Source organism: Neoarius graeffei, chromosome 9 (assembly GCF_027579695.1).
Source record: "Neoarius graeffei isolate fNeoGra1 chromosome 9, fNeoGra1.pri, whole genome shotgun sequence".
Taxonomy (NCBI): domain Eukaryota; kingdom Metazoa; phylum Chordata; class Actinopteri; order Siluriformes; family Ariidae; genus Neoarius; species Neoarius graeffei.
In genome coordinates, this window is record NC_083577.1 from 7723762 (window position 1) to 7751674 (window position 27913).

Here is a 27913-nt window from a genome sequence, read left to right on the forward strand (position 1 = left end):
TATAAAAGCATTACTGTAAGAGTCCAGAGCGTCCTCCAGGTGTGACTTTCAACTGTCCTCATGGGGCCGTCCTCCACAGGAGCGATGCGATGAGACTCCAACCAGACACAGGGCACCAGGATGGATCAAGCAGGTCCGAGAAGCAGAAGAGGTCAGCATCTCGATCCCAGGACTGACATGTAACTCAGAGGGACAGATTTTTTTTTTGGGGGGGGAGAAAGGGAGAGAAAACACAGGTTGAAGAAAACAGCATCATGAAGACCAAAGAACTCACCAGACAGGTCAGGGATAAAGTTCTGGAGAAGTTTAAAGCAGGGTTAGGTTATAAAAAAAAAAATTCCAAGCTCTGAACATCTCAAGAAGCACTGTTCAAGCCATCATTCAAAAATGGAAAAAGTATGGCACAACTGCAAACCTACCAAGACATGGCCGTCCACCTAAACTGACAGAGCAAGCAAGGAGAGCACTGGTCAGAGAAGCAGCCAAGAGGCCCATGATTACTCTGGAGGAGCTGCAGAAATCCACAGCTCAGATGGGAGAATCTGTGCACAGGACAACTATAAGTCGTACACTCCACAAATCTGGCCTTTTTGGAAGAGTGGCAAGAAGAAAGCCATTTTTGAAAGACAGGCAGAAGAAGCCATGTAGGGGACACAGCAAACATGTGGAAGAAGGTGCTTTGGTCAGATGAGACCGAAGTTGAACTTTTTGGCCTAAATGCAAAGTGTTATGTGTGGCGGAAAACTAACACTGCTCATCACCCTGCACACACCATCCCCACTGTGAAACATGGTGGTGGCAGCATCATGCTGTGGGGATGCTTTTCTTCAGCAGGGACAGGGAAGCTGGTCAGAGTTGATGGGAAGATGGATGGAGCTAAATACAGGGCAATCCTGAAAGAAAACCTGTTGGAGGCTGCAAAAGACTTGAGACTGGGAAGGAGATTCACCTTCCAGCAAGACAATGACCCTAAACATACAGCCAGAGCTACAACGGAATGGTTTAGATCAAAGAATATTCATGTGTTAGAATGGCCCGGTCAAAGTCCAGACCTAAATCTCATTGAGCATCTGTGGCAAGACTTGAAAATTGCTATTCACAGACGCTCTCCATCCAATCTGGCTGAGCTTGAGCTATTTTGCAAAGAAGTATGGGCAAAAATTTCAGTGTCTAGATGTGCAAAGCTGGTAGAGACGAACCACAAAAGACTTGCAGCTGTAATTGCAGCAAAAGGTGGCTATACAAAGTATTGACGCAGGGGGGCTGAATACCAATGCACATCACATTTTTCAGATTTTTATTTGTTTAAAATTTTGAAGACCATTTATCATTTTCATTTCACTTCACAATTATGTGCTACTCTGTGTTGGTCTATCACATAAAATCTCAATAAAAAACTTTCAAGTTCGTGGTTGTAAGGTGGAAAAATGTGAAAAAGTTCAAGGGGTATGAATACTTTTTCAAGGCACTGTAAATGGTGATTTTTCTTGACCTACTGAGGTAAAGTTTGGTATTCCACAAGGTTCAGTCTTGGGTCCACTGCTTTTTTCTTTATATTTGTTACCTCTGAGTGATACTATTACCCAGTTACATGTATGCGTTACATGTCAATCCTGAGATCGAGATGCTGACCTCTTCTGCTCCTCAGACCTGCCTGATCCATTCTGATGCCCTCTGTCTGGTTGGAGTCTCATCACATCGCTCCTGTAGAGGACAGCCCCTTATGGACAGTTGAAAGTCACACTTAGAAGACGCTCTGGACTCTTACAGTAATGCTTTTATGGCTGAGGACTGCAGTTGTCATGAACAGTTTTGCACTCAAGTTTTCATCATTGAAGAGTTATAACATCAACAAAACTGACTTCATGTTAAAACTGTTAATGTTATAGTTACACTGTCTGTTGTTGCCCAAATGAGGATGGGTTCCTTTTTGAGTCTGGTTCCTCTCAAGGTTTCTTCCTCATGTCGTCTGAGGGAGTTTTTCCTTGCCACCATCGCCACAGGCTTGCTCATTGGGGATAGATTAGGGATAAAATTATCTCATGTTTTAAGTAATTCAAATTCTGTAAAGCTGCTTTGGGACAATGTCTATTGTTAAAAGTGCTATACAAATAAACTTGACTTGACTACCATGTTTTGTCCAGCTAACTACTGCAAGGCCCCCGACCTGCACTTCCTGACCTGCTTGTTGCTCTCTAGAACCATGCCTGAGTTTCCATTTGTTGTTTGTTTATTTTCAAGTGAGCGATTGCCCAGAAGCATACTTTTATTCTGGGGGAGTATATTTTGACTCCCATGTGCATGAATATCAGTCGGTGAGATTCAAGGCTTCTGCCATTAAAACAACCCATTCTTCTAACTTTCAGTCTCTGGCATGCATCTCACACTTTTGGGGCATGCCTCAGGAAGCATTTGTTGCTTCATTGTTCGATGAGAGCAGCTGGGTAGAAGGTGGTGAAAAGTGCCTTTTCAGGACAGATGCTTGCTTTTCACCAGCAGGTTTAAGAATACAAGCAGGTAAGCATCATATTTTCAGTTTGTAAAAGCTGTCTAAGCTGACTTTGTACATGAGCAAGAGTTAGAATTTTGCAATGGATGGTGGGAATATGACAAGCCTGTTGAAAATTGTGAGTTGCACATACTGAAGTCGATCAGCAATTCAAGAAACAAAGACAAGCAAACTGAAAGGAATCTGTGAAAGCTAACCTTCACAGCTCTTCAGAGGAGCATATCAGCAGAAAAGTAGTGTGCAGTTAGTTGATTTGGTCATTGTTGCAAACAATGCCAAGATTGTGGGTTTAATCCAAATACTGGCTGTTTTCACAGATGTACAGTTTTGAATGTGGCAAAAGAAATTTGATCTTGACTTGGCTGAAAGTGCAGATGATTGAGATGGTTTCCAAGATGCCAAGAAAGTTTTTCCCTCTAAAAAAACAAGCAAGGTGTCAGTTACAATTTTGGATAATGTGGGCATTGAGCCCACTAGCTCCTACATACAAAGCAAGTGCTGTACCACTTGAGCTAATTCCCCTGCTGTGTATGATGTTGTCCAGCTAACTACTGCAAGCCCCCCGACCTGCACTTCCTGGCCTGCTCATTGCTCTCTGGAACCCCATCCATCCCATCCATTATCTGTAGCCGCTTATCCTGTCCTACAGGGTTGCAGGCAAGCTGGAGCCTATCCCAGCTGACTATGGGTGAGAGGCGGGATACACCCTGGACAAGTTGCCAGGTCATCACAGGGCTGACACATAGACACAGACAGCCATTCATGCTCACATTCACACCTATGGTCAATTTAGAGTCACCAGTTAACCTAACCTGCATGTCTTTGGACTGTGGGGGAAACCGGAGCACCCGGAAGAAACCCACGCGGACACGGGGAGAGCATGCAAACTCCGCACAAAAAGGCCCTCGCCGGCCGCTGGGCTAAAACCTGGACCTTCTTGCTGTGAGGCGACAGTGCTAACCACTACACCACCATGCTGCCCTGTATTTTAACTATTGTATTACTTCTTCCGCCTATTTACTTATTTGTAATTGCCATTCATGGTGGACAGCAAACTAAGAATTTCATTGTGCAAGTGGACATGTCCTTACTGTGCATATGACAATAAACACTTTGAACTTGAACTTGTGACTCCCATGTGCATGAATATCAGTTGGTGATCTTCAAGGCTTTTGGCACTAAAACAACCCAATCTCCTCACATGGAGTCTCTGGCATGCATCTCACACTTTTGGGGCATGCCTCAGGAAGCATTTGTTGCTTCATTGTTTGGTGAGAGCAATTGGTTAGACGATGGTGAAAAGTGCCTTTTCAGGACAGATGCTCGCTTTTGACCATCAGGTTTAAGAATACAAGCAGGTAAGTAATGTAGTTTCAGTTTGTAAATACTGTCTACGCTGACTTTGCACACTAGCGAGAATTAGAATTTTAGATTGGATGCCCGTATGATCTTTTATTTCCACGATGGAGTTTGTCTCGGAAATGCAGCTTTTGCTAATTAGACCTATTGCACTGGAGCAGAGTAAATATCCACCATGTTGCACTGTGTGCAGGAGGAGAACCTGAAGACGGTGCTGATGAACCCGAACATTGCCTCGGTGCAAACTAACGATGTGGGAACCAAGCAGGCAGACACAGTCTACTTCCTGCCCATAACACCCCAGTTTGTGACGGAGGTCATCAAAGCCGAGAGGCCGGATGGCATCCTGCTCTCCATGGGTGGACAAACGGCACTCAACTGTGGTGAGACCTGTTCTGAATTATATCTCTACATGTCTAGCTATAGAGCGCCGGCTACAATTATCGACAGTACATAATTTTCGACACCTTTTTAGATTTACCAATAGAAAACAATTTTACAAAGGTGAGTTTTGGTTAGAACAGTTATTATTGGTTAATTAGTCAACCGGAAGACCCCCCTCGCCCTTTCATCTTGTCGTCTGATGACACAGCTCGTTACCTGCGATGGAATTTTTTTTAGCATGATCTGCAAGTTGAGGAAAACCCGGATGTTATCATCGCAGGTAAGCATGGTGGAAAGATCATGGACATGTCAAATTCACCAATACTTTGTGATCTCCTTGTCGAAACCTACTTTGTTTCTTTCTTTTTCATTTGACAGTCGGCATTTTGTATCTAAACATGTGTTTGAGAAGTCATGTGAGCTGTTGATAATAGTGATCACGTTCACCGGCGTCCACCATTATCGACACCCTGTGGAATTAAGTGACATTTACAACTGTTATGGATCGATCTTTGTGTAGCATTGTTGAAGTAGAGGAAGTACTTTAAAAAAATAAAAGTGCTGTGATTTTATCATAATTTTTTTTTCTGATTCATGACAGAATGGAATATCACATCACATCATCTCTAGCCGCTTTATCCTTCTACAGGGTCGCAGGCAAGCTGGAGCCTATCCCAGCTGACTACGGGCGAAAGGTGGGGTACACCCTGGACAAGTCGCCAGGTCATCACAGGGCTGACACATAGACACAGACAACCATTCACACTCACACCTACGGTCAATTTAGAGTCACCAGTTAACCTAACCTGCATGTCTTTGGACTGTGGGGGAAACCGGAGCACCAGGAGGAAACCCACGCGGACACGGGGAGAACATGCAAACTCCGCACAGAAAGGCCCTCGCCGGCCCCGGGGCTCGAACCCAGGACCTTCTTGCTGTGAGGCAACAGCGCTAACCACTACACCACCGTGCCGCCAGAATGGAATATTTATAGAGTATTTGGAATCCTATTGCAATAAATAGAATTCGACCAGAATTAAATTCCTAGCATAAAAAAAGAACGTATGAAATATTCAGATTTTTCTATTCCATTCAGAATTTTTTTTTTTTGCAGTTTGTTGTAAATATCCACCATATATTACAATATCAGATATTTTATATTTTTAGATAAAGTTTTGGTTCGAGGACTGACATGCGACCTTTTGCCTGGATTTTCATGTGGTTATAATGTCAATTGCCTGTTGACATTTATTGGTAAACTACGAAACTAGAAATTAATATAAACAAAATATGACGTACAAAAATACTTAGAAAGTGGGTAGAAAGTGGAACAAAGAGATTTTCTGTCACAGGTTAAACATTATCAGTTCGTTTGTTTACAAACATTAGGATTACTTCCTCATTTACGTAAGCACTGACTTCGATATCTCATCTCATTATCTCTAACTACTTTATCCTTCTACAGGGTCGCAGGCAAGCTGGAGCCTATCCCAGCTGACTACGGGCGAAAGGCGGGGTACACCCTGGACAAGTCGCCAGGTCATCACAGGGCTGACACATAGACACAGACAACCATTCACACTCACATTCACACCTACGGTCAATTTAGAGTCACCAGTTAACCTAACCTGCATGTCTTTGGACTGTGGAGGAAACCGGAGCACCCGGAGGAAACCCACACGGACATGGGGAGAACATGCAAACTCCACACAGAAAGGCCCCTTGCCAGCCCTGGGGCTCGAACCCGGACCTTCTTGCTGTGAGGCGACAGCGCTAACCACTACACCACCGTGCCGCCCTGACTTCGATATATTTATATAAAATATATTTTGGACTAAATAAAAGTCTATATAAAAAAATTAAATAAAAACTATGTTTTGTTAACTTAATACCACACACCATTAAAAAATAAATAAATTATCATCTCGATGTCAATTATTGTGGAACGGTGTCGATAACTGTGGACAAAGGTGTCGATGACTGTGGAACGGTGTCACATCATCTGATACGCTAAGTAATCGGGAATCAACTTTTTTTTTTTCCCAGTGGAAGTTTGAGTGACTATTCATGCACAATTTACGTATTGAAAGTCTCTTCTACTTTTGCAACGGCCAAAAGATCATCAGGTGTCGATAATTGTAGCTGCTGCTCTAGTTCTGGGTACTTAAACTTACGACCTACGATACCCTGTGGTAGGAGTGGCGCTGTTTCAGATTGGCGTGCTGCAGCAGTACGGCGTGAAGGTTTTGGGCACACCTGTAGAGTCCATCATCGCCACAGAGGACAGACAGCTGTTTGCTGACAAGCTGAAGGAGATCGATGAGAGGATCGCCCCCAGTGTGGCTGTGGAGTCGGTGAGCCCTGCTCTTATCTCGTTACACTCCACACATGTATATCCAATATCCAGCACACGATATTCCCAGTCACCTGCTTTTAAAGGCCTATATAGATCCTGTGCTTTTATACGAATGTTTGCATGTGTAACATTATTTATGATAATATTTACTCAGCATGTCACGATATATTGCGATGATAAATCGTGATACATATTTATGATGATTTGAATAAATGAATTACAAAACAATATCAACTGTGAGCTACTGCTCACTTACGTATACCCTCGCTCTCGCTTATATCAGAATACAAGCAATTGAAGGAATAGGACGCTTATTATGGATGCCGACTTCAACAAATAATTAACCCTGAAACAAGTAAATAAAGAGCAGTGTTCTCTCCAGGGATTTCAAACAGCATCCTGCTAAACTGTCATTTTGAAATAGCATTTTGCTTCTTGAAATAGCGTCAAAGTCCACCCTATGTATTTCATAAATACATTCAGTTGGTAAACAGATAGTCCAGGTGCGACAGACCTGAAAACGGTATACACAGTATAGAACCCCAAGCTGTAGCTTAATACCAAATATCAAGCAGTTGTGATTTGTACAACCCCAATTCCAAAAAAGTTGGGACAAAGTACAAATTGTAAATAAAAACGGAATGCAATCATTTACAAATCTCAAAAACTGATATTGTATTCACAATAGAACATAGACAACATATCAAATGTCGAAAGTGAGACATTTTGAAATTTCATGCCAAATATTGGCTCATTTGAAATTTCATGACAGCAACACATCTCAAAAAAGTTGGGACAGGGGCAATAAGAGGCTGGAAAAGTTAAAGGTACAAAAAAGGAACAGCTGGAGGACCAAATTGCAACTCATTAGGTCAATTGGCAATAGGTCATTAACATGACTGGGTATAAAAAGAGCATCTTGGAGTGGCAGCGGCTCTCAGAAGTAAAGATGGGAAGAGGATCACCAATCCCCCTAATTCTGCGCCGACAAATAGTGGAGCAATATCAGAAAGGAGTTCGACAGTGTAAAATTGCAAAGAGTTTGAACATATCATCATCTACAGTGCATAATATCATCAAAAGATTCAGAGAATCTGGAAGAATCTCTGTGCGTAAGGGTCAAGGCCGGAAAACCATACTGGGTGCCCGTGATCTTCGGGCCCTTAGACGGCACTGCATCACATACAGGCATGCTTCTGTATTGGAAATCACAAAATGGGCTCAGGAATATTTCCAGAGAACATTATCTGTGAACACAATTCACCGTGCCATCCGCCGTTGCCAGCTAAAACTCTATAGTTCAAAGAAGAAGCCGTATCTAAACATGATCCAGAAGCGCAGACGTCTTCTCTGGGCCAAGGCTCATTTAAAATGGACTGTGGCAAAGTGGAAAACTGTTCTGTGGTCAGACGAATCAAAATTTGAAGTTCTTTATGGAAATCAGGGACACCGTGTCATTCGGACTAAAGAGGAGAAGGACGACCCAAGTTGTTATCAGCGCTCAGTTCAGAAGCCTGCATCTCTGATGGTATGGGGTTGCATTAGTGCATGTGGCATGGGCAGCTTATACATCTGGAAAGACACCATCAATGCTGAAAGGTATATCCAGGTTCTAGAGCAACATATGCTCCCATCCAGATGACGTCTCTTTCAGGGAAGACCTTGCATTTTCCAACATGACAATGCCAAACCACATACTGCATCAATTACAGCGTCATGGCTGTGTAGAAGAAGGGTCCGGGTACTGAACTGGCCAGCCTGCAGTCCAGATCTTTCACCCATAGAAAACATTTGGCGCATCATAAAACAGAAGATGCGAAAAAAAAGACCTAAGACAGTTGAGCAACTAGAATCCTACATTAGACAAGAATGGGTTAACATTCCTATCCCTAAACTTGAGCAACTTGTCTCCTCAGTCCCCAGACGTTTACAGACTGTTGTAAAGAGAAAAGGGGATGTCTCACAGTGGGAAACATGGCCTTGTCCCAACTTTTTTGAGATGTGTTGTTGTCATGAAATTTAAAATCACCTAATTTTTCTCTTTAAATGATACATTTTCTCAGTTTAAACATTTGATATGTCATCTATGTTCTATTCTGAATAAAATATGGAATTCTGAAACTTCCACATCATTGCATTCTGTTTTTATTTACAATTTGTACTTTGTCCCAACTTTTTTGGAATCGGGGTTGTAGTTGCTGAGAAGAGTGTTATGAAAATTTTGTAAATCCATCCTATATGTTTCGTAAATACATTCAGTTGGTAAACAGGAAGTCAATGTGGGATGGACCTGAAAACGGTACACACGGTATAGAACCCCAAGCTAAAGTTTGGTACCAAGTGGCTATGATTTGTGGTTGCTGAGAAAAAGGGTGGACAGAGATACGGACAGAGGTAAACCAGTATACCCCCCTCCTTTGGAGTGGGGGTATAAAAAAAATGAATCATAATTATCAGGCTGTGTAATCACAGATAGATAGATCGATAGATCCCAAGCTGGGAATTTGTTTTGTTACAGCAGCAAGTTATCAAACGTGAAAAGAAAAAGACACACTGTGCAACATAAAATAGAATTTAAAAAAAAAAGAACAAGCCGACTATACAATATTCAGATAAAAATGTAACAATAAAAAAATACCTATATATGCGCTTTGTACATGTGACTGTGCATTAATAGTGCTAAAATCAAGAATTGTGATAAATGAAGATAAAAACTGTGCAAAAGTGGCAGTATTGAACGGAAGACAAATAAATAAATAAAAACAAATCAACTTAACAGTGCAAATGACTAATGACAGTAAACATAAGCTCTGGCGGCGCAGAAGTTACAGGAGCACTTAGTTCTTCCTCGGTGTAATTGCATTGTTTAGACAGTAAGATCGCGGGAATGCATACAACTTCAGTGTAGGTGGAAGTCTCATTCTCATCTCATTATCTCTAGCCGCGGCGGCATGGTGGTGTAGTGGTTAGCGCTGTCGCCTCACAGCAAAAAGGTCTGGGTTCGAGCCCAGTGGCCGGCGAGGGCCTTTCTGTGCGGAGTTTGCATGTTCTCCCCGTGTCCGCGTGGGTTTCCTCCGGGTGCTCCGGTTTCCCCCACAGTCCAAAGACATGCAGGTTAGGTTAACTGGTGACTCTAAATTGACCGTAGGTGTGAATGTGAGTGTGAATGGTTGTCTGTGTCTGTGTCAGCCCTGTGATGACCTGGCGACTTGTCCAGGGTGTACCCCGCCTTTCGCCCGTAGTCAGCTGGGATAGGCTCCAGCTTGCCTGCGACCCTGTAGAACAGGATAAACCGGCTAGAGATAATGAGACGAGATCTCTAGCCGCTTTATCCTGTTCTACAGGGTCACAGGAACCTGAACCTGAATGGCGCTGAAAATCACAGGTTTATCTGAATCAGCGCGCTGGAATACATTATGGTTTCGATAGCAACAGCTCACTCATAGGGCTCACAGGTTACAGCAGATGCTTCACATCATCAAAGCCTAATAATATATTTAACCCATGTGGTGAAGGGTTCTGTAAGGAGATGTTTGTTTAGCAGTTAGAGAAGGAACCTCCAGTGTTTGTGCTTGGTAACAGTCAGAGGTGAAACTGTAACGTTACATTTACAACCATGGAAAAGTCTGGTGGACAAACGAGCCCACACTGTTCGGGTTCTCTGGAACAAGACAAGTTACATTTCTGCACTCGACGTTTGTTAGTGGATTGTGGAAATTGTTGATTTTTTGTATTGCACTTTATTATTTATGCAATTGAGGCTAATTAAATTACATGTATGTAAATTTAGGATACTTTATAAACGCTTCTGATGACTAACTTGTCTCACGGACATTCCACGTCATTAATCAGAACTATAAATGGCTCAAAACACGTCATTCTTTAATAAAAAAACACAAACATACTCATCAAATTTGTGGTGTAGTTGGAACCAAACACTCCAGGATGTGCAATTATTGGAAGAAAAAATTAGTATCAGAAACTGTAGCGGTAACCGTGCTTCACCCTATTGCTGATTAATGCCCTATATTTGTTCACCCTCAGGTATTTATTCCTTAAAAATTCAGAATTAAAAGTATGAATCATCATTTTCAGTAATATAAACTCAAACTCTCAATTTGTTTTATTAGGTGCACCAATACAGTGTCCCTGATGCGAACCATTGTTCATGTTGCCCCTCATTATTAGGCACACCAAATGCTCGCTGGCCGTGTGGTGAAAATTGTGCATGCAGACGCTCATCTCAGTTTCCAAATCAGTCATTGCTTAACTCTTGAATATTTTCTATCGTGAGTACTATCTTTAAGAAGCTTATAATCGCTGCTTTCCAAAGAAATGCATCTGATTAAAATCTGCTCAGTACTTTGGGAGTAACGGCAGGTTGAAGTTGGTACAACGGAGTAAAAACTCTGCTCACGTGACGTCAGGAAACTGCCGGTGCTTTTCTTTTTGAGTCACGGGAAAGCGGTCAGGCTCTCTCTTCTGATCAGTTTCTGACTGGATTACTCGTGAATATCTATCAGATAACTTTTATAGGGGGGCGGCACGGTGGTGTAGTGGTTAGCGCTGTCGCCTCACAGCAAGAAGGTCCTGGGTTCGAGCCCCGTGGCCGGCGAGGGCCTTTCTGTGCGGAGTTTGAATGTTCTCCCCGTGTCCGCGTGGGTTTCCTCCGGGTGCTCCGGTTTCCCCTACAGTCCAAAGACATGCAGGTTAGGTTAACTGGTGACTCTAAATTGACCGTAGGTGTGAATGTGAGTGTGAATGGTTGTCTGTGTCTATGTATCAGCCCTGTGATGACCTGGCGACTTGTCCAGGGTGTACCCCGCCTTTCGCCCGTAGTCAGCTGGGATAGGCTCCAGCTTGCCTGCGACCCTGTAGAACAGGATAAAGCGGCTAGAGACAATGAGATGAGATAACTTTTATAGGGATGTTCTCTTGCTCTCACTGTTTCTGATGACGTAGTCAGCAACATTTTCAGGCTGCTTGTTTTGATGTTATGCTTCATGGGAGACTTTGAAGTGAGTTTTCATAGCTTTACCTACTTATTTTTTAAATCAAATTGATTCATGTGAATAAATAACTATTTTAGAATATAACTAGTTGTTTTGATGAAAAATATTGAGATCTTAGTGGTCCGAATGAGATTTAAAAAAATGGAAGTCAGAAACGCGAGCGTCGATTTCAGTTCAATTCATTGGAATTGTTTATTGGATGCGGCTCACGTTTTTTTTTTTTTTTGAGGTTCGCCTTGGAATCTGTGAATATTATCCTTTATGTTCTTTAATATAAACACTAGTAGGCCCTGTATTTGAGAAATATAAAGCCCTCCAGAGCACAAAGACGGGATTAGAAATAATCTTTTATTACTTTTTTATTGAATGTACACTACCGTTCAAAAGTTTGGGGTCACTTTGAAATGTCCTTATTTTTGAAAGAAAAGCACTGTTCTTTTCAATGAAGATCACTTTAAACTAATCAGAAATACACTCTATACATTGCTAATGTGGTAAATGACTATTCTAGCTGCAAATGTCTGGTTTTTGGTGCAATATCTCCATAGGTGTATAGAGGCCCATTTCCAGCAACTATCACTCCAGTGTTCTAATGGTACAATGTGTTTGCTCATTCAGTGCGTTTACATGCACATCCAAATCGAGCTGCTGTCGGTAATCGAGCTAAGGGTCCCAGCAGGGGTGCCAGAAAAACCCAATCCTACATGCACACAAGGAAATCGAGCTATTGTGTGAGGTGCATTGTGCACCCGAGCCACAGGTGGCGCTACACGCCCCATCGTGTTGGTACACTTCCGGTTGTCGTCATGAAGAAGAGCTATTCAAGAGTGTAAACAAAGTTATCAGTTCCGTGTTCTCCATTGCGCGTTTTTCTCTCGTCCATGAATTTTAATATATTCAACTCCTTAAGCTGAATGAGCATGAACTCTGTCTCCTCATTGCTCCAGAAGTGCACGTTTCTGCTCGCCATTTTCTCTTCTTCATTTCTTCCTCCTGACCTCTTCTGCTGCTCGCTACTACTGTTGTCATGCCGACCAAGGCTGTCATGTTTCCCGCTTGTGGTCTCGTCACTCATCACTTCCGGAAGGGGCAGTGCTGAAGTAAGTAGCTCGACTACGTAGCTCGATAGGGTTTACATGCACTAAGTAGCTCGGCTACAATCGCATAATCTAGGTCGCGTAGCTCGATTACGAGAAATCAAGTTCGGTTCAATTTCAGCCTAGCTAAGGTGTTTTCATGGCATTTAGAACTTCGATTTCAGTCGAGCAACAGCAGAAATTCGATTTTCTCTATTGGCCCTTTTCCACTACCCTTTTTCAGCTCACTTCAGCTCGTTTCAGCCTGACACGGCTCGCGTTTCGACTACCAAAAAACAGCACGACTCGGCTCGCTTCAGCCCTGCTTAGCCCCTAAAACTCGCACCGTTTTGGAGTGGGGCTGAAGCGAGCCAAACCGTGCCGAGTGAGGCTGGGGGCGTGAGCAGACACTCCCCTGTGCACTGATTGGTGAGGAGGAGTGTCCTCACATGCCCACACACGCCCCGCGAGCACGCTGGGATCTGTAAACACCGCAAACCCGGAAGAAGGAGAATTACGAATTACGAGAATTTCTGAAGCCTTATGCGCCTCGCCTCATCTATACGCTCTTGCCAGTATCTGTTGGCGTTGTCGGTGACAACAAGCCACAGCACCAAGACCAGCAACACTAACGACTCCATGTCCTCCATGTTTATTGTTTACTATTCGGGTCGTGAGACTACCGCTTAAAAGCTCACTGATGTCACTGTTTGCGCTGCTTAACGACATCACGTGACGTCCACCCACTTTCGCTAACTCCACCCAATGTGTCCACCCACTTCCAGCCAGCACGGTTCAGCGCGGTTGTAGTCGAAATGCAACTCCAACAGCCCCACTCAGCTCGACTCAGCTCGACTCAGCACGGCACGGCTCAGCCGCGTTTGTAGTGGAAAAGCGGCATATGTGCATGTAAACGCACTCATTGCCTCAGAAGGCTAATGGATGATTAGAAAACCCTTGTACAATCATGTTAGCACGGCTGAAAACAGTTGAGCTCTTTAGAGAAGCTATAAAACTGACCTTCCTTTGAGCAGATTGAGTTTCTGGAGCATCACATTTGTGGGGTCGATTAAATGCTCAAAATGGCCAGAAAAATGTCTCGACTATATTTTCTATTCATTTTACAACTTATGGTGGTAAATAAAAGTGTGACTTTTCATGGAAAACACAAAATTGTCTGGGTGACCCCAAACTTTTGAACAGCAGTGTACCAATTTAACATTTTACATAATTAACACAATTAAGCACTAATTTGCATATATTTTTTGTACTAATTTAAAATAGAAAAGTTATGAACAAAAAAAAAATTCGATCTCATTTGTTAATGGGGCCCATTTTGGACCATGTGATCCTCAGTCACAATATTACGTCAGTTTCCTAAAAAATAAGCTGTTTTTTGTAATATCTCAGGAATAGATAAACATTAATTCTGTAAAAGTATGTTGTTCAGCATTCAATTCTGGATTCAATAAGAGCAATTTGGATTGAATTGAAATTTTCGCCTAATATGCCCATCATTATGATCTTTATCTTAAGAAAAAATGAAATTTAGAAAGTCTCCAAAGCTTAGCTCTGAGTGAACCAAAGTGAACTGTAAAATGAATCTTTCGCTACGTTCACACTGCAAGGCTTAATGCTCAATTCCGATTTTTTTGTGAAATCCGATTTTTTTGTGAGGTTGTTCACATTAACAAATATATGCGACTTGTATGTGATCCTCAGTATGAACGAAAAGCGACCTAAAAGTGTTCCGCATGCGCATTGCAGGATACGACGACGTCACACGCAGTGAGCATGGCCAGTGTTTACGGAAGTAAAACCGCCCGGTTGCGGTATGACCCATCCAATCTAGCTTGAATAGCTGCATCCCCCCCAAATGGAAATCAGCTCCCTAACCTCTGCGTCCTTCCATTGAGAAGATTCAGAACCTTCACAGCCCGAAGCGTCCCTCGCATTGATGTCATGCCGCATGACATCAATGCGAGGGACGCTTCGGGCTGTGAAGGTTCTGAATAATTTAAGCGCCATGCATAATTTATGTGCCATGTTGTTGTAACTTTTTTTGAGAGACCCGCTGCCTACTTCAGCGCAGAATAGTGATGTTTGTGGCTTGTTGATGACGTGTAAGTCGGATGAATGCGACCTGGCGGTTCAGACTGAAGTCGCATATGAAAAGAGCGGATAGGAATCGGAATTAGGACCACATATCCAAACGGCCTGGGTTGGATTTGAAAAAATCGGATCTGTGTCGTTCATATTGTCAATAAAAGATCGGATACAGGTCACATATGGGCGAAAAGATCGGATTTGAGTCACTTCAGCCTGCAGTGTGAACGTAGCCAGAGAGCGATACATCATAACGAGTAACGTTGTCCTGTAGGTGGCAGATGCTCTGAAGGCTGCAGATGAAATCGGATATCCAGTGATGGTGCGCTCGGCGTATGCCCTCGGTGGCCTCGGCTCCGGCCTCTGCAGCGACAAGAGCAAACTGGAAGAGACTGCACACAAGGTATCACTTCCATCAGTCGTAGAGCTTTGAACTCCATTTCCAGTACGTCATGCCAGATCTCAAAGTTTTAACCTTTATCCTGAGGTGGTTTGTGATCGTTTGATCACACACTGTTACAGGAAATTCATGCACAAATCCAGTTTTTTTTTTTTTTTTTTAGACATAGAACCCTGATCGAGGGTTAGTTTCCCTTTTCCATCCTCACCTTATAAAAGTGCTGAACACCTCAATTACTCGTGCTAATGCTGACACCACCCTGCTAACTTTCTGCTTGAAATATACGTTTAATAAGACCTGTTTTTCCCGTGGCCCCAAGGAATGCTCATTTTGTGAGTCCCAAGCCTGAGGACCAAACAGTTTTTTCTTACTTTTTTCTAATTTCGCTCACCTGCTTCTGTATGACCTAATTATCGAGCCCCTCCTGAGCTGTGCCAGATGTGTAAGAACAGGAATACAATGACCAAAAATAGAAAACATGCAGTTTTCTTTGTCTGTGTCAGGCTTTAGCGATGAGCAGTCAGATCCTGGTGGAGAAGTCTCTGCTCGGCTGGAAGGAGGTGGAGTACGAGGTGGTCAGAGACGTTGCTGATAACTGTGTCACTGTCTGCAACATGGAGAACTTCGACCCCTTAGGCATCCACACAGGTGCAGAACGCTGTTTATAAGCCTGGAGAGAATTTTATGTTGGCTGACAAATCACTGCATTTTGGCAAGTTCACAATCATTAGGTGGCTGAAAATCAGGCCTAAAATGTCAACAAATCTAGATTTAAGCAATTTGGAAATTTGAAATATTCAAGATTTATGATTGTCTACGGAAGCCGAGAGAGGCCCTTCATATAATCTTTTTTTTATTCACCTTGTTATCCCGAGATAACAACATAATTAATTCAGGATGTTGAGAAAACAACACAACTAATTCGAGATCTCGAGAAAACAAAAAAATTATTTCATGATCTCGAGAAAACAGCTGAGATTTCTAGCAGAGCTGCGCCCCCCCTGTGGGTCAGACAACGAAGATTTATGGCGTATTCACACCTACATTGTTTGGTCCGGACCAAACTAACCAAATTTCCCTTGGTCCGGACCTTTTGGGTTGGTCTGAATCAGGGGTTTGAACCAGAATTTTTTTCCTATTGGTTCGTTCCGAACAGAAACGGAATTTTAACGTTTCCGGTTTTGGGTTCCACCATTAAATAGACGTTCCCGAACCGGTTAGAACAAAAAAAATTTCGTTTCCGGAACGGTTAATTACATTCCCTGTCAGCTGTTTAACAAATGGCTATAAAATTATGTCTCTGTCTCATCCAGCTTAAGCCAAATGTAGGCTTATTCTATTACAACCTTCATTAAATAAGACAAGAAATAATTCAAAACAATTATTATTTCAAATGTTGGCGATTTGGATTCTCAGTATGTCTTCCCATCTACACAAACAGAAAAAGTGCCAAAAATGAAAGATAATTCGTTTAGTGTGTTACCAAAGGCTAGTCAGGCCCTATAGAGGGCTACCGCATGACGTCACCGCGCCGCAAGATTTTGTTAGGCGCCATATTGGAAGACCAAGTACACATCTATGCAAGTACATACATTCATAAAACAAACTACACCTGAAATGTAGCCAGGGCCGGTTCTGCCCTAATCTGGACCCGGATGCAACATCGCGCAACCCCCCCCCCCAAAAAAAAAAAAAAACAGTCTAAATCAGGACAATCATCACATAACTATAACTATAAACATTTTATATCAACTATTTTAACTAAATTTAACTAAATAGTTAAATTAACTAATTTAACTATTTTAACTAAAACTACACTATAATAAATAAGCCTGCAGGCAGCCACGGCGGGCTGCCTCAGAAAAGTAACCATTCAATGACACAACTGAAAGCCTGCAGCCACGGTGGGCTGCCTCAGAAAAGTAACCATTTGTCCTACCTTAACTCGTTTTGCATTTTCTGCCTCCTTTTTTGTATTTTCGACCCTCCGTTTATTTTCTTTCCGTTTCTGAAAACCCGATTTGTGTCCAGACATTTTGTTCTGCTACCAACGAACTAACTCGTCAGGTCTCGTCTCTCGAGCCCGCGATGATTCCCGTGGGAAGGGCAACAACTGATACATTTTTACAAACAGCCAATAGGGAGGTTGCAACGTTCAGGCTCTTCTTTGCTCAGACACTCAGTAATGCACTTACTCACTTATTTTCACATGGAGACGTGATAGTAGTCCACCCTCCCGCTCTCTCCATTCAGTCAGCGACCGTCACACAGGAAGTGAACCCCAGCGGGTCATAGAAACTTGCGCAGGAGAAGAATGGCTTTTTTATTTGTAGGCTACGGAAACTTTGAGGAACGAAATAAAAACCGGTATTAACCGGTTACCATTATTTTTAATAAGCGTTTCTGTTCCAGAACATAAAAAATAATAAAGTTTCTGGTTTCGTTTCTGTTCCATGTGAAATAGAAAAAGTTCCTGGTTTTCGTTTTCGTTCCTTGAACCGGTTCAAAGCCCTGGTCTGAATACAAACCACCGAACTCTGGTCCGGACCAAACAAGCGGACCGAGACCGAGCTGCAAGGTCGGACTCGGTCCGGACCAAAGGAACCCTGGTGCGGATCTTTTGGAGGTGTGAAAGCAGACCGGACCTAATCCGACAGTTTTGCTTTTTTGTACCTCGGGAGCTTCCGTCGTTTGTCGAGCATTATGGGAAACAGAGTCTTGACACTCCACCGCAAAGTGCAAACACTGTTTCGGTTGTCAAGGGAACCGTACAACAGTCGTTCAGTCATTCAGACCAGTGGTAGGCTAGACTACAGAGTACAAAAAATGAGTAGGGGGCAAACGTGGGCCGAGGAAGAAACGCGTACCCTTGTGGATATATGGGCAGATGTCCACATATCTGAGCTTTTGGAGAGAACACACAAAAATGCCGACGTGTTTGCTGTATTCAGTGAGAAAATGAAGGAGAAGGGGTTCACGCGCTCCCCAGAACAATGTCGGCTAAAAGTGAAGAAACTCCGTTAGACCTACATTAAAATCAGGGACATTCTTTCAAAAAGTGGCGGTACTAGCGACGCAAAAAAGAAATTCATCTATTGCGTGAAGAGCCAGAACTGTCACAACATGATGTGCGCTCATCAGCGCTATCCTCCGTAGCCGCCTTGCCCTTTGTCGTCGTCGTTGATAAATTACTTGTACAACAGCATAGTAATTGCACAATTGTGAAAACAGTAAAAACTGGAAAAAAACATATAGCTTTGATGACATTAAAAAGAATAACAGCACGGAAAGCCGCCATGACTACTTTTGAACTTAACGCTTTGTGCGCGTGTCGTCTCTGACCAATAGCTGAACGACCTCAGGGCGCGTGGCTTTGTTGACAGATTTTGGTCCGCTTACTAAAATGTACAGTGTGAAAGCGAACCGCACCAAAATGAAAAAATAAAAAAAACATTTGGTTCGGACCAAAGCAAGTGAACTATCGAACTATCCTGGTCTGAATACACCCTTAGAAATTGGCGGACATGTAACAGAGCAGAAACAGAGCAGAAATGGCTTTTTACGATGCCTTGAGAGAGAGGGTCAGTCTTCTGCGGAGGTGCCGCGGACTAATTTTGAAATTATCCCTTATTAAAAGACTTAATGTAATCTCTCCCTGTGTCAACCCCTGATCAAAATATCGCCTTATTAGGTGATCGATTATTCCAGACATTCTAATGACCAAAGTTGCGTCTATACAGAATGAGAAATAGCCCCAAAGTCAGCATATCACAAGTCTCTTGGCGCACCTGAATGAACCATTTCTCAGCTGTTTACTCGAGATCATGAAATAATTGTTTTGTTTTCTCGAGATCTCGAATTAGTTGTGTTGTTTTCTCGAGAGCCTGAATTAATTATGTCGTTATCTCGGGATAACAAGGTGAATAAAAAAAAAGGATTATATGAAGGGCCTCTCTCGGCTTCCGTAATTGTCATGGTGTAAGATACACAATAAAAAGGTTCTATCCCAAATCTACAAATCTACAGTGGTGCTTGAAAGTTTGTGAACCCTTTAGAATTTTCTATATTTCGGCATAAAAATGACCTAAAACATCATCAGATTTTCACACAAGTCCTAAAAGTAGATAAAGAGAACCCAGTTAAACAAATGAGACAAAAATATTATACTTGGTCATTTATTTATTGAGGAAAATGATCCAATATTACATATCTGTGAGTGGCAAAAGTATGTGAACCTTTCCTTTCAGTATCTGGTGTGACCCCCTTGTGCAGCAATAACTGCAACTAAACGTTTGCGGTAACTGTTGATCAGTCCTGCACACCGGCTTGGAGGAATTTTAGCCCGTTCCTCCATACAGAACAGCTTCAACTCTGGGATGTTGGTGGGTTTCCTCACATGAACTGCTCGCTTCAGGTCCTTCCACAACATTTCCATTGGATTAAGGTCAGGACTTTGACTTGGCCATTCCAAAACATTAACTGTATTCTTGTTTAATCATTCTTTGGTAGAATGACTTATGTGCTTAGGGTCGTTGTCTTGCTGCATGACCCACCTTCTCTTGAGATTCAGTTCATGGACAGATGTCCTGACATTTTCCTTTAGAATTCGCTGGTATAATTCAGAATTCATTGTTCCATCAATGATGGCAAGCCGTCCTGGCCCAGATGCAACAAAACAGGCCCAAATCATGATACTACCACCACCATGTTTCACAGATGGGATATGGTTCTTATGCTGGAATGCAGTGTTTTCCTTTCTCCAAACATGAGGCTTCTCATTTCAACCAAAATGTTCTATTTTGGTCTCATCCTTCATAAAACATTTTTCCAATAGCTGTCTGGCTTGTCCACGTGATATTTAGCAAACTGCAGATGAGCAGCAATGTTCTTTTTGGAGAGCAGTGGCTTTCTCCTTGCAAGCCTGCCATGCACACCATTGTTGTTCAGTGTTCTCCTGATGGTGGACTCATGAACATTAATATTAACCAACGTGAGAGAGGCCTTCAGTTGCTTAGAAGTTACCCTGGGGTCCTTTGTGACCTCGCCGACTATTACACGCCTTGCTCTTGGAGTGATCTTTGTTGGTTGACCACTCCTGGGGAGGGTAACAATGGTCTTAAATTTCCTGCATTTGTACACAATCTGTCTGACTGTGGATGGGTGGAGTCCAAACTCTTTAGAGATTGTTTTGTAACCTTTTCCAGCCTGATGAGCATCAACAATGCTGTTTCTGAGGTCCTCAGAAATCTCCTTTGTTCGTACTATTATACACTTCCACAAACATGTGTTGTGAAGATCAGACTTTGATAGATATGTAATATTGGATCATTTTCCTCAATAAATAAATGACCAAGTATAATATATTTGTCTCATTTGTTTAACTGGGTTCTCTTTACCTACTTTTAGGACTTGTGTGACAATCTGATGATGTTTTAGGTCATATTTATGCAGAAATATAGAAAATTCTAAAGGGTTCACAAACTTTCAAGCACCACTGTAACACCACACTGAACTCTGTGCTAAAGTCTCTCTCTCTCTCACACATACACTACAATCCATAACATATCAATCTTCTCACATTTTGTGCAAGATTTATATTTATTAGCTCATTCGACCAACAGGTGATGAGTTTATGCCCTCATGTGTCGTCCATCGTCCATCCAGCATCGTCCACATTTCACAAAAATCGCTTCTTCTTCTCGCAATTCTTCACAGATTTTGAATCTTTTTGGCAGGATGGTGGGTCTGCCTGGGGTGCATATAGCTTCTACCCAGATTTGCATAATTGCAATTAATAATGAAGATATGGAGTAATTAAGCCCTAATGAGCAGTTTCCACACAAATCACTTCTTCTCCCTCAATTCTTCTCCGATTTTGATTCCTTCTGGCATGAAGGTAGGGGTGCCTAGGGTGCATAGACCTTCTACCCAGATTTGTTTCATTACAATTAATGAAGTTATGGACTAATTAAGCCTTAATGAGCAGTTCAACAAAAATCTCTTCTTCTTGGTCAATTCCTCGCCATTTTGGATTCTTTCTGGCAAATAGGTCGGTATTCCTAGGGTGGATATAGTGCAACATTTATTCTGCAAGGTGGCTCACTTTAGATTGTTCCTTCTGGACTAGATGGGGCTAGCCTGGCAAGACAGACTAAATGTGAATATTTAGTCTGGCCTCGATCCGTAGACATTTCCGACGGGGGCGGGTAGGGACAACCTGCTGTCTTTCAAACTGTCTCTGTGCGTATAGGCCAACGCTCTGACCAATCAGCGCAACAGTGACTACGTTTACATGCACATCCAAATCGAGCTGCTGTCGGTAATCGAGCTGAAGGTCCCAGCAGAGGTGCCAGAGAAATCCAATCCTACATGCACATGATGAAATCGAGCTATTGTGTGAGGTGCATTGTGCACCCGAACCACAGGTGGCGCTACACGCCACATCGTGTTGGTACACTTCCGGTTGTCATCATGAAGAAGAGCTGTTCAAGAGTATAAACAAAGTTATCGGCAGTGTTGCCAGATACTGCTGATGTTTTCCAGCTCAAAACATGTTCAAATCCACCAAAATGCACTTAAAACCGCCCAATCTGGCAACACTGGCAGTTCTGTGTTCACAAGTTCCATGCTCAAGCTGTTAGGCTTGCTCTAACAGACTGTATGGCTACAAACTGTCCTGTGCAGACCACTGTTTTGTAAGACAACTTATTTTGCACAATTGTATATTTTTCTAAAGTCCATTTTTTGCTTACAAAATTTTTTTTTTTTGCTTACAATTTAACTTATGTCTTAATATTCTTTAGATGTTGGACATATATATATTGTTTATGTACACAATTCACAGCTATGCAACAGCTGTACAGATGTATTTGGTGATACAGTAAGTGAGCTAAATTTTAACAGTGCAAACAATGCCACAAAAAGAAAAGATTCATGCCGTTGTCATGCCGACCGAGGCTGTCGTGTTTCCCGCTTGTGGTCTCGTCACTCATCACTTCCGGAAGGGGCAGTGCTGAAGTAAGTAGCTCGACTACGTAGCTCGATAGGGTTTACATGCACTAAGTAACTCGGCTACAATCGCATAATCTAGGTCGTGTAGCTCGATTACGAGAAATCAAGTTCGGTTCGATTTCAGCCGAATTAAGGTGTATACATGGCATTCTGAACTTCGATTTCAGTCGAGCAACGGCAGAAATTCGATTCTCTCTATGTGCATGTAAACGCACTGAGTGACTGTGACGTAGTCAGAGCGACAGAAAGCAGTGGGGGAGGCCTTGAAATAAATAATTTTTCAAAATGCGTATTAATTAATAAACAGGTTCTAGATATTAAGAAGTTTGGAGATAATGACCACAAGTTTGGAGTCTGTACCACATACTTAACATACACTCTTATTTTTTTCAAGTGTTTTTCAAGGGTTTGCTTAAACTGTTTTTGAGAGTTTTTATTTAGTGGTGTTTGGTGAAATAATTTCCCTTAAATTTAAAATAACGGGAAAATAAGAAACAATCAAAAAGTAATGTTTCAAAGCTGTTTATTAATTCTTCGTACTGCACAAACTAGCCCCATCCTTTTGGCTACGAGCGGAGCCAGCTGGTAGATCAGACTTTTGCCATAGCCGGTCGGCAAAACAGCGAAAACGTCCTTCTTGAAAAGGAATGAGCGGAGAGCCTCTTCCTGCTCATGTTTCAACCAAAACTCCAAGTCTAATTCTTCTAAAACTGATTCCAAAGCGGAGTCAAACGAGTGCTGTTCACTAGCCGTAGCCATCTTTCCTGTTGTGCTTTCTCCAGCGTCGTGCAGCTTTGTCGTCACTCCTGCAAAAGCCCGCCCAAAGAATCCAAACAAAAACCTTGCGTTGTGATTGGCGGGCACGATTTGATGCCCGGGGTGTTTTTGTTTATATGGTGCGAGGCTAGACCCACTCGCTAGGCAAAAATATTTTTGGCCGCTAGGCGGGTGGGTCTAGTTTACTAGGCTAAGATGGGGCTGGAGTGAGCTACACCGTCACTGACGGTCTCATCTATTTCTCTATTACCAAGTGTAATACCCCTTCACAAGTGCTCAGTTTCGCTTTCCTCAAACATGTGTTATGTGAATGTCTGTGCATTTGTTCATCTTTCATGTTTGTAACTCTTGAACCTTTTATGTATATATCGGAGGACCATTTTTGTAAGGTAGTACACTGAATTTCGCCGTGGATCTTACACAATGACAATAAAGCAATCTTGAATCTTGAAACATCTCCAAACGTGTATCAACACCCCCGCGTAAAATTTGCATGTTGCATTGTGATTGGCTCTTATCTTTTATGACGCGATAACACTCACCGATCACACGTTTAATTACAGATGGGGAAAAAAAAATCATGGATTCTTAAACACACTACACTTTTCTTTTGCATGATTCTGAATTGCAAAACCAAAGTGTATTTCAAATTGAAAAAAAAAACACATGGCACTGATCTGATACCTGGGATAAAAAAAGAGAGACTTGACTGTTTTTCCCCCCTTTGTTTGAATTTGTTTTATTATATTTATGCTTTACACTTTATTATATTTACGATGTGTGAAAGAGTTTAACCATGAAGAGCTTCAGTTAAAAAAAAAAAAAATTCTTGGAAATCTTAGTCGAGCAACGGCTACAATTATTGACACCTAAACAATCTTTTGGCCGTTACAAAAGTAGAAAAGACTTTCAATACATAAATTGTGCATAAATAATTACTCACACTTCCACTGGAAAAAAAAAAAGAGTTGATTCCCGATTACTTAGCGTATCAGATCACGTGACACCGTTCTACAATTATCAACACCTTTGTCCACAGTTATCGACACCGTTCCACAATTATTGACACCCAGATGATTATTGATAAAAATAATCCGTATGTGTTATTTAGTTAACAAAACAGTTTTTATTTAAAATTTGCTTCACATAGACTTATATTTAGTACAAAATATCTTTTATATAAATATATCGATGGAAATGAGGAAGTCATTCTAATGTTTGTCGACAAAAGAACTGATGATGTTTAACCTGTGTCAGAAAATCTTTTTGTTTCACTTTATAAGGATTTTCATAGATCACATTTTGTTAATCATTCATTGTTGTTTGCATTAATTTCTAGTTTTGTAGTTTACCGATAAATGTCACAGGCAATTGACATTCTAACCACATGAACACCCAGGTCAAAGGTCGCATGTCAGTCCTCGAACCAAAACTTTATATTTCTCATCTCATTATCTGTAGCCGCTTTATCCTGTTCTACAGGGTCGCAGGCAAGCTGGATCCTATCCCAGCTGACTACGGGCAAAAGGCAGGGTACACCCTGGACAAGTCGCCAGGTCATCACAGGGCTGACACATAGACACAGACAACCATTCACACTCACATTCACACCTACGCTCAATTTAGAGTCACCAGTTAACCTAACCTGCATGTCTTTGGACTGTGGGGGAAACCGGAGCACCCGGAGGAAACCCACGCGGACAACATGCAAACTCCGCACAGAAAGGCCCTCGCCGGCCACGGGGCTCGAACCCGGACCTTCTTGCTGTGAGGCGACAGCGCTAACCACTACACCACCGTGCCGCCCAACTTTATATTTCTACATCTAAAAATATAAAATGTCTGATATTGTAATATGTGGTAGATGTTTACAACAAACTGCAAAAAATATTTACCTCCGCCAAAGAGGTTATGTTTTCGGTAGCGTTGGTTTGTTTGCTTGTTTGTTGGTTTGTCTGTTAGCAACATTACGGAAAAAGTAATGAACGGATTGCTCTGAAATTTTTTCCAGAGGTGTGACTGGGCACAAGTAACAATCCATTAAATTTTGACGGTGATCCAGATCACCTTCTGGATCCCGGATTTTTTTAAAGGATTAATTTTTTCCCCATTGAAACGAATGGGCGCGCGATGCAAAAAACAGATTTTTCTGTCTGTAGGCCAAACCGTAAGGTTTAAAGTCATGAAACTTGGTGCACTGATAGAGGAGTGGACCCTGATTGATTTCATCAAGTTTCATGTTGGTATGTCTCACGCTTTAGCGCCACCAACTGATCACAGTCTTACATGCGTTCATGCACGTAACTTTTGATCCGTATGTCCGATTTTCATAAGTCTGGTGCCGTTGGAATCCTTGGAGCTAGACGATTCCCACGCACCCTATGACGTCATTCTCCGCCTCATTAGATTTTTTGCCATTTTGAATTTTGTCCAAAGTGAAGGTAGAGTGACCCTGGCCACATGTTTTTTCCGATCATCACGAAACTTGGCACACATGATCTCCAGTCCATGCCTAATGAATGATATTTGTTTCGCTCTCATACGTCTAAGTGTTCGCCCGTGGCAGCCAATCAAAATCGATGGCGAAGCCACCAAAAAGGAAGTGAGCTCATATCACGGAAACACTTTGACGTATCAAGACCATATTTAGTGGCATGACTTTGGACACCATCCAAACTACCCTCATCAAATATGGTGTCATTTGGCCACTAGGGGGCGTCACAATTAGCAAAAATGTATTTTGGCTCATATCTCAGAAGTGCTTCGACGTATCAAGACCATATTTGTTGAGATGACGTTCGGCACCAGTTCATGTACCCTCATGAAATTTGGTGTCATTTGGCCACTAGGGGGCGCCACAATGAGCAAAAACGTGTTTTGGGTCATATCTCTTTACGGATTTAGAATTACATCTACTGTACATTTTCATGTTAGTGATGCTCTGGGATGTCCCTGTAAAGAACCTTGCCAGCCTGTCATCTCCGTATGAGAATCCGCCTTGTGTCTTGGCCAAACTTTCACGTGTTGACACAAAACTTGTCGTGTGGGCGTGCGGTCACCTCTCTTGCCGGGTCGCCATGGCGGCGCACCTAAGCAAGCACACTTTCGCATTTTCTCCGGAAATGCATTCTAGTTATTATTATTACCTCCACCAAGGAGGTTATGTTTTCGGTAGTGTTTGTTTGTTTGTTGGTTTGTCTGTTAGCAACATTACGGAAAAAGTAATGAACGGATTGCTCTGAAATTTTTTCCAGAGGTGTGACTGGGCACAAGTAACAATCCATTTAATTTTGGCGGTGATCCGGATCACCTTCTGGATCCCGGATTTTTTTTAAAGGATACTTGGCGGAGGTCTGCGCTCTCCGAGTGCTTTTCTAGTTTCTGAATGGAATGGAAAAATCTGAATATGTAAACCATGTAAATTTTTATATACTAGGAATTTAATTCTGGTCTAATTCTATTTATTGCAACAGGATTCCAAATACTCTATAAGCATTCTGTTATGAATCAGAAAAAAAAAATATAAATCACAGCACTTTTATTTTTTAAAGTACTTCATCTACTTCAACAATGCTACATGAAGATTGATCCGTAACAGTTGTAAATATCACTTAATTCCACAGGGTGTCAATAATGGTGGACACCGATGAAAGTGGTCACTATTATTGACACCTCACGTGACTTCTCAAACGCGCGCTTAGATACAAAATGGCGACTGTCAAATGAAAGCGTAAGAAACAAGGTAGGTTTCGACGAGGATATCATAAAATATCTGTGAATTTTATAAGTATAAACATCAAATCAAATCAAATTTATTTGTACAGCGCTTTTAACAATAAACATTGTCGCAAAGCAGCTTTACAGAATTTGAACGACTTAAAACATGAGCTAATTTTATCCCTAATCGATCCCCAATGAGCAAGCCTGTGGCGACGGTGGCAAGGAAAAACTCCCTCAGACGACATGAGGAAGAAACCTCGAGAGGAACCAGACTCAAAAGGGAACCCATCCTCATTTGGGCAACAACAGACAGCCTGACTATAATATTAACAGTTTTAACAGGTATAACCCTCAACTGTCCTCATGCGGCCGTCCTTCACAGGAGTGGGGCGATAAAACTCCGACCAGACACAGGGCACCAGGATGGATCAAGCAGGTCCGAGGGGCAGAAGAGGCCAGCATCTCAATCCCAGGATCAACATGTAACTCAGAGGGACAGATGGGGGGGGGGGGGGGGGGGGGAGAGAGAGAGAGAGAAAGAAAACACGTTGTTAGGTATGCCCTAAAAATGACAAGTATTAAATCTGTGTGGTAGGCTCGCAGAGACGAGAGTCTTTACATCAGGCATAACATACAATGGCATGTTAATATGGTAAAATATATCATGACTCTGCTCTGGCTGGATGCTTGATTGGGTGATGGGAGCACACTCCTCAGCAATGATGAGATGCAGATGGGACCCTTAGGGCTGGCCAAGACAATTCAGTTACATTTCACCGGGTCTGGGACATGCGACAGAATGTCTGACAGCCGATTCCCTGCAGGCTACGATAGCCAGTCGAGGTCCCCACCGTCTCCACCAAAAGATTTCCTGTTGACTCCATGTAACTCAGAGGGACAGATTTGGGGTGGGGGGGAGGGAAAGAAAACACAGGTGGTTAGGTATGACCAATGTCACTTGAATAAGTAGGAACAGTATACATATTGCACCGAATACAAGCAGGGACTCCGGCAACTAACTATGACAGCATAACTAAAAGGAGAGAGCCAGAAGGTAACACAGGCATGAGGGAGCCCCGTCCATGATCTTTCCACCATGCTTACCTGCGATGATAACGTCTGGGTTTTCCTCAAATTGCTGATCGTGCTAAAAAAAAAAATTCCATCTCAGTTAACAAGCTGTGTCATCAGATGACAAGATCA

The 27913-nt window shown here is 42.3% G+C and overlaps 1 protein-coding gene across 1 annotated transcript in view; it reads left to right on the forward strand.

Annotated features, from left to right (window-relative positions):
* The window catches only part of cps1 (carbamoyl-phosphate synthase 1, mitochondrial), a 250918-nt gene that overhangs the window by 45440 nt on the left and 177565 nt on the right, over positions 1-27913 (forward strand). Inside the window, exons 14-17 of the mRNA XM_060928996.1 lie at positions 4062-4251; positions 6449-6606; positions 15077-15205; positions 15706-15850. Of these exons, the coding sequence (XP_060784979.1) occupies positions 4062-4251; positions 6449-6606; positions 15077-15205; positions 15706-15850 (622 nt within the window). The remainder of the gene's footprint in view (positions 1-4061; positions 4252-6448; positions 6607-15076; positions 15206-15705; positions 15851-27913) is intronic.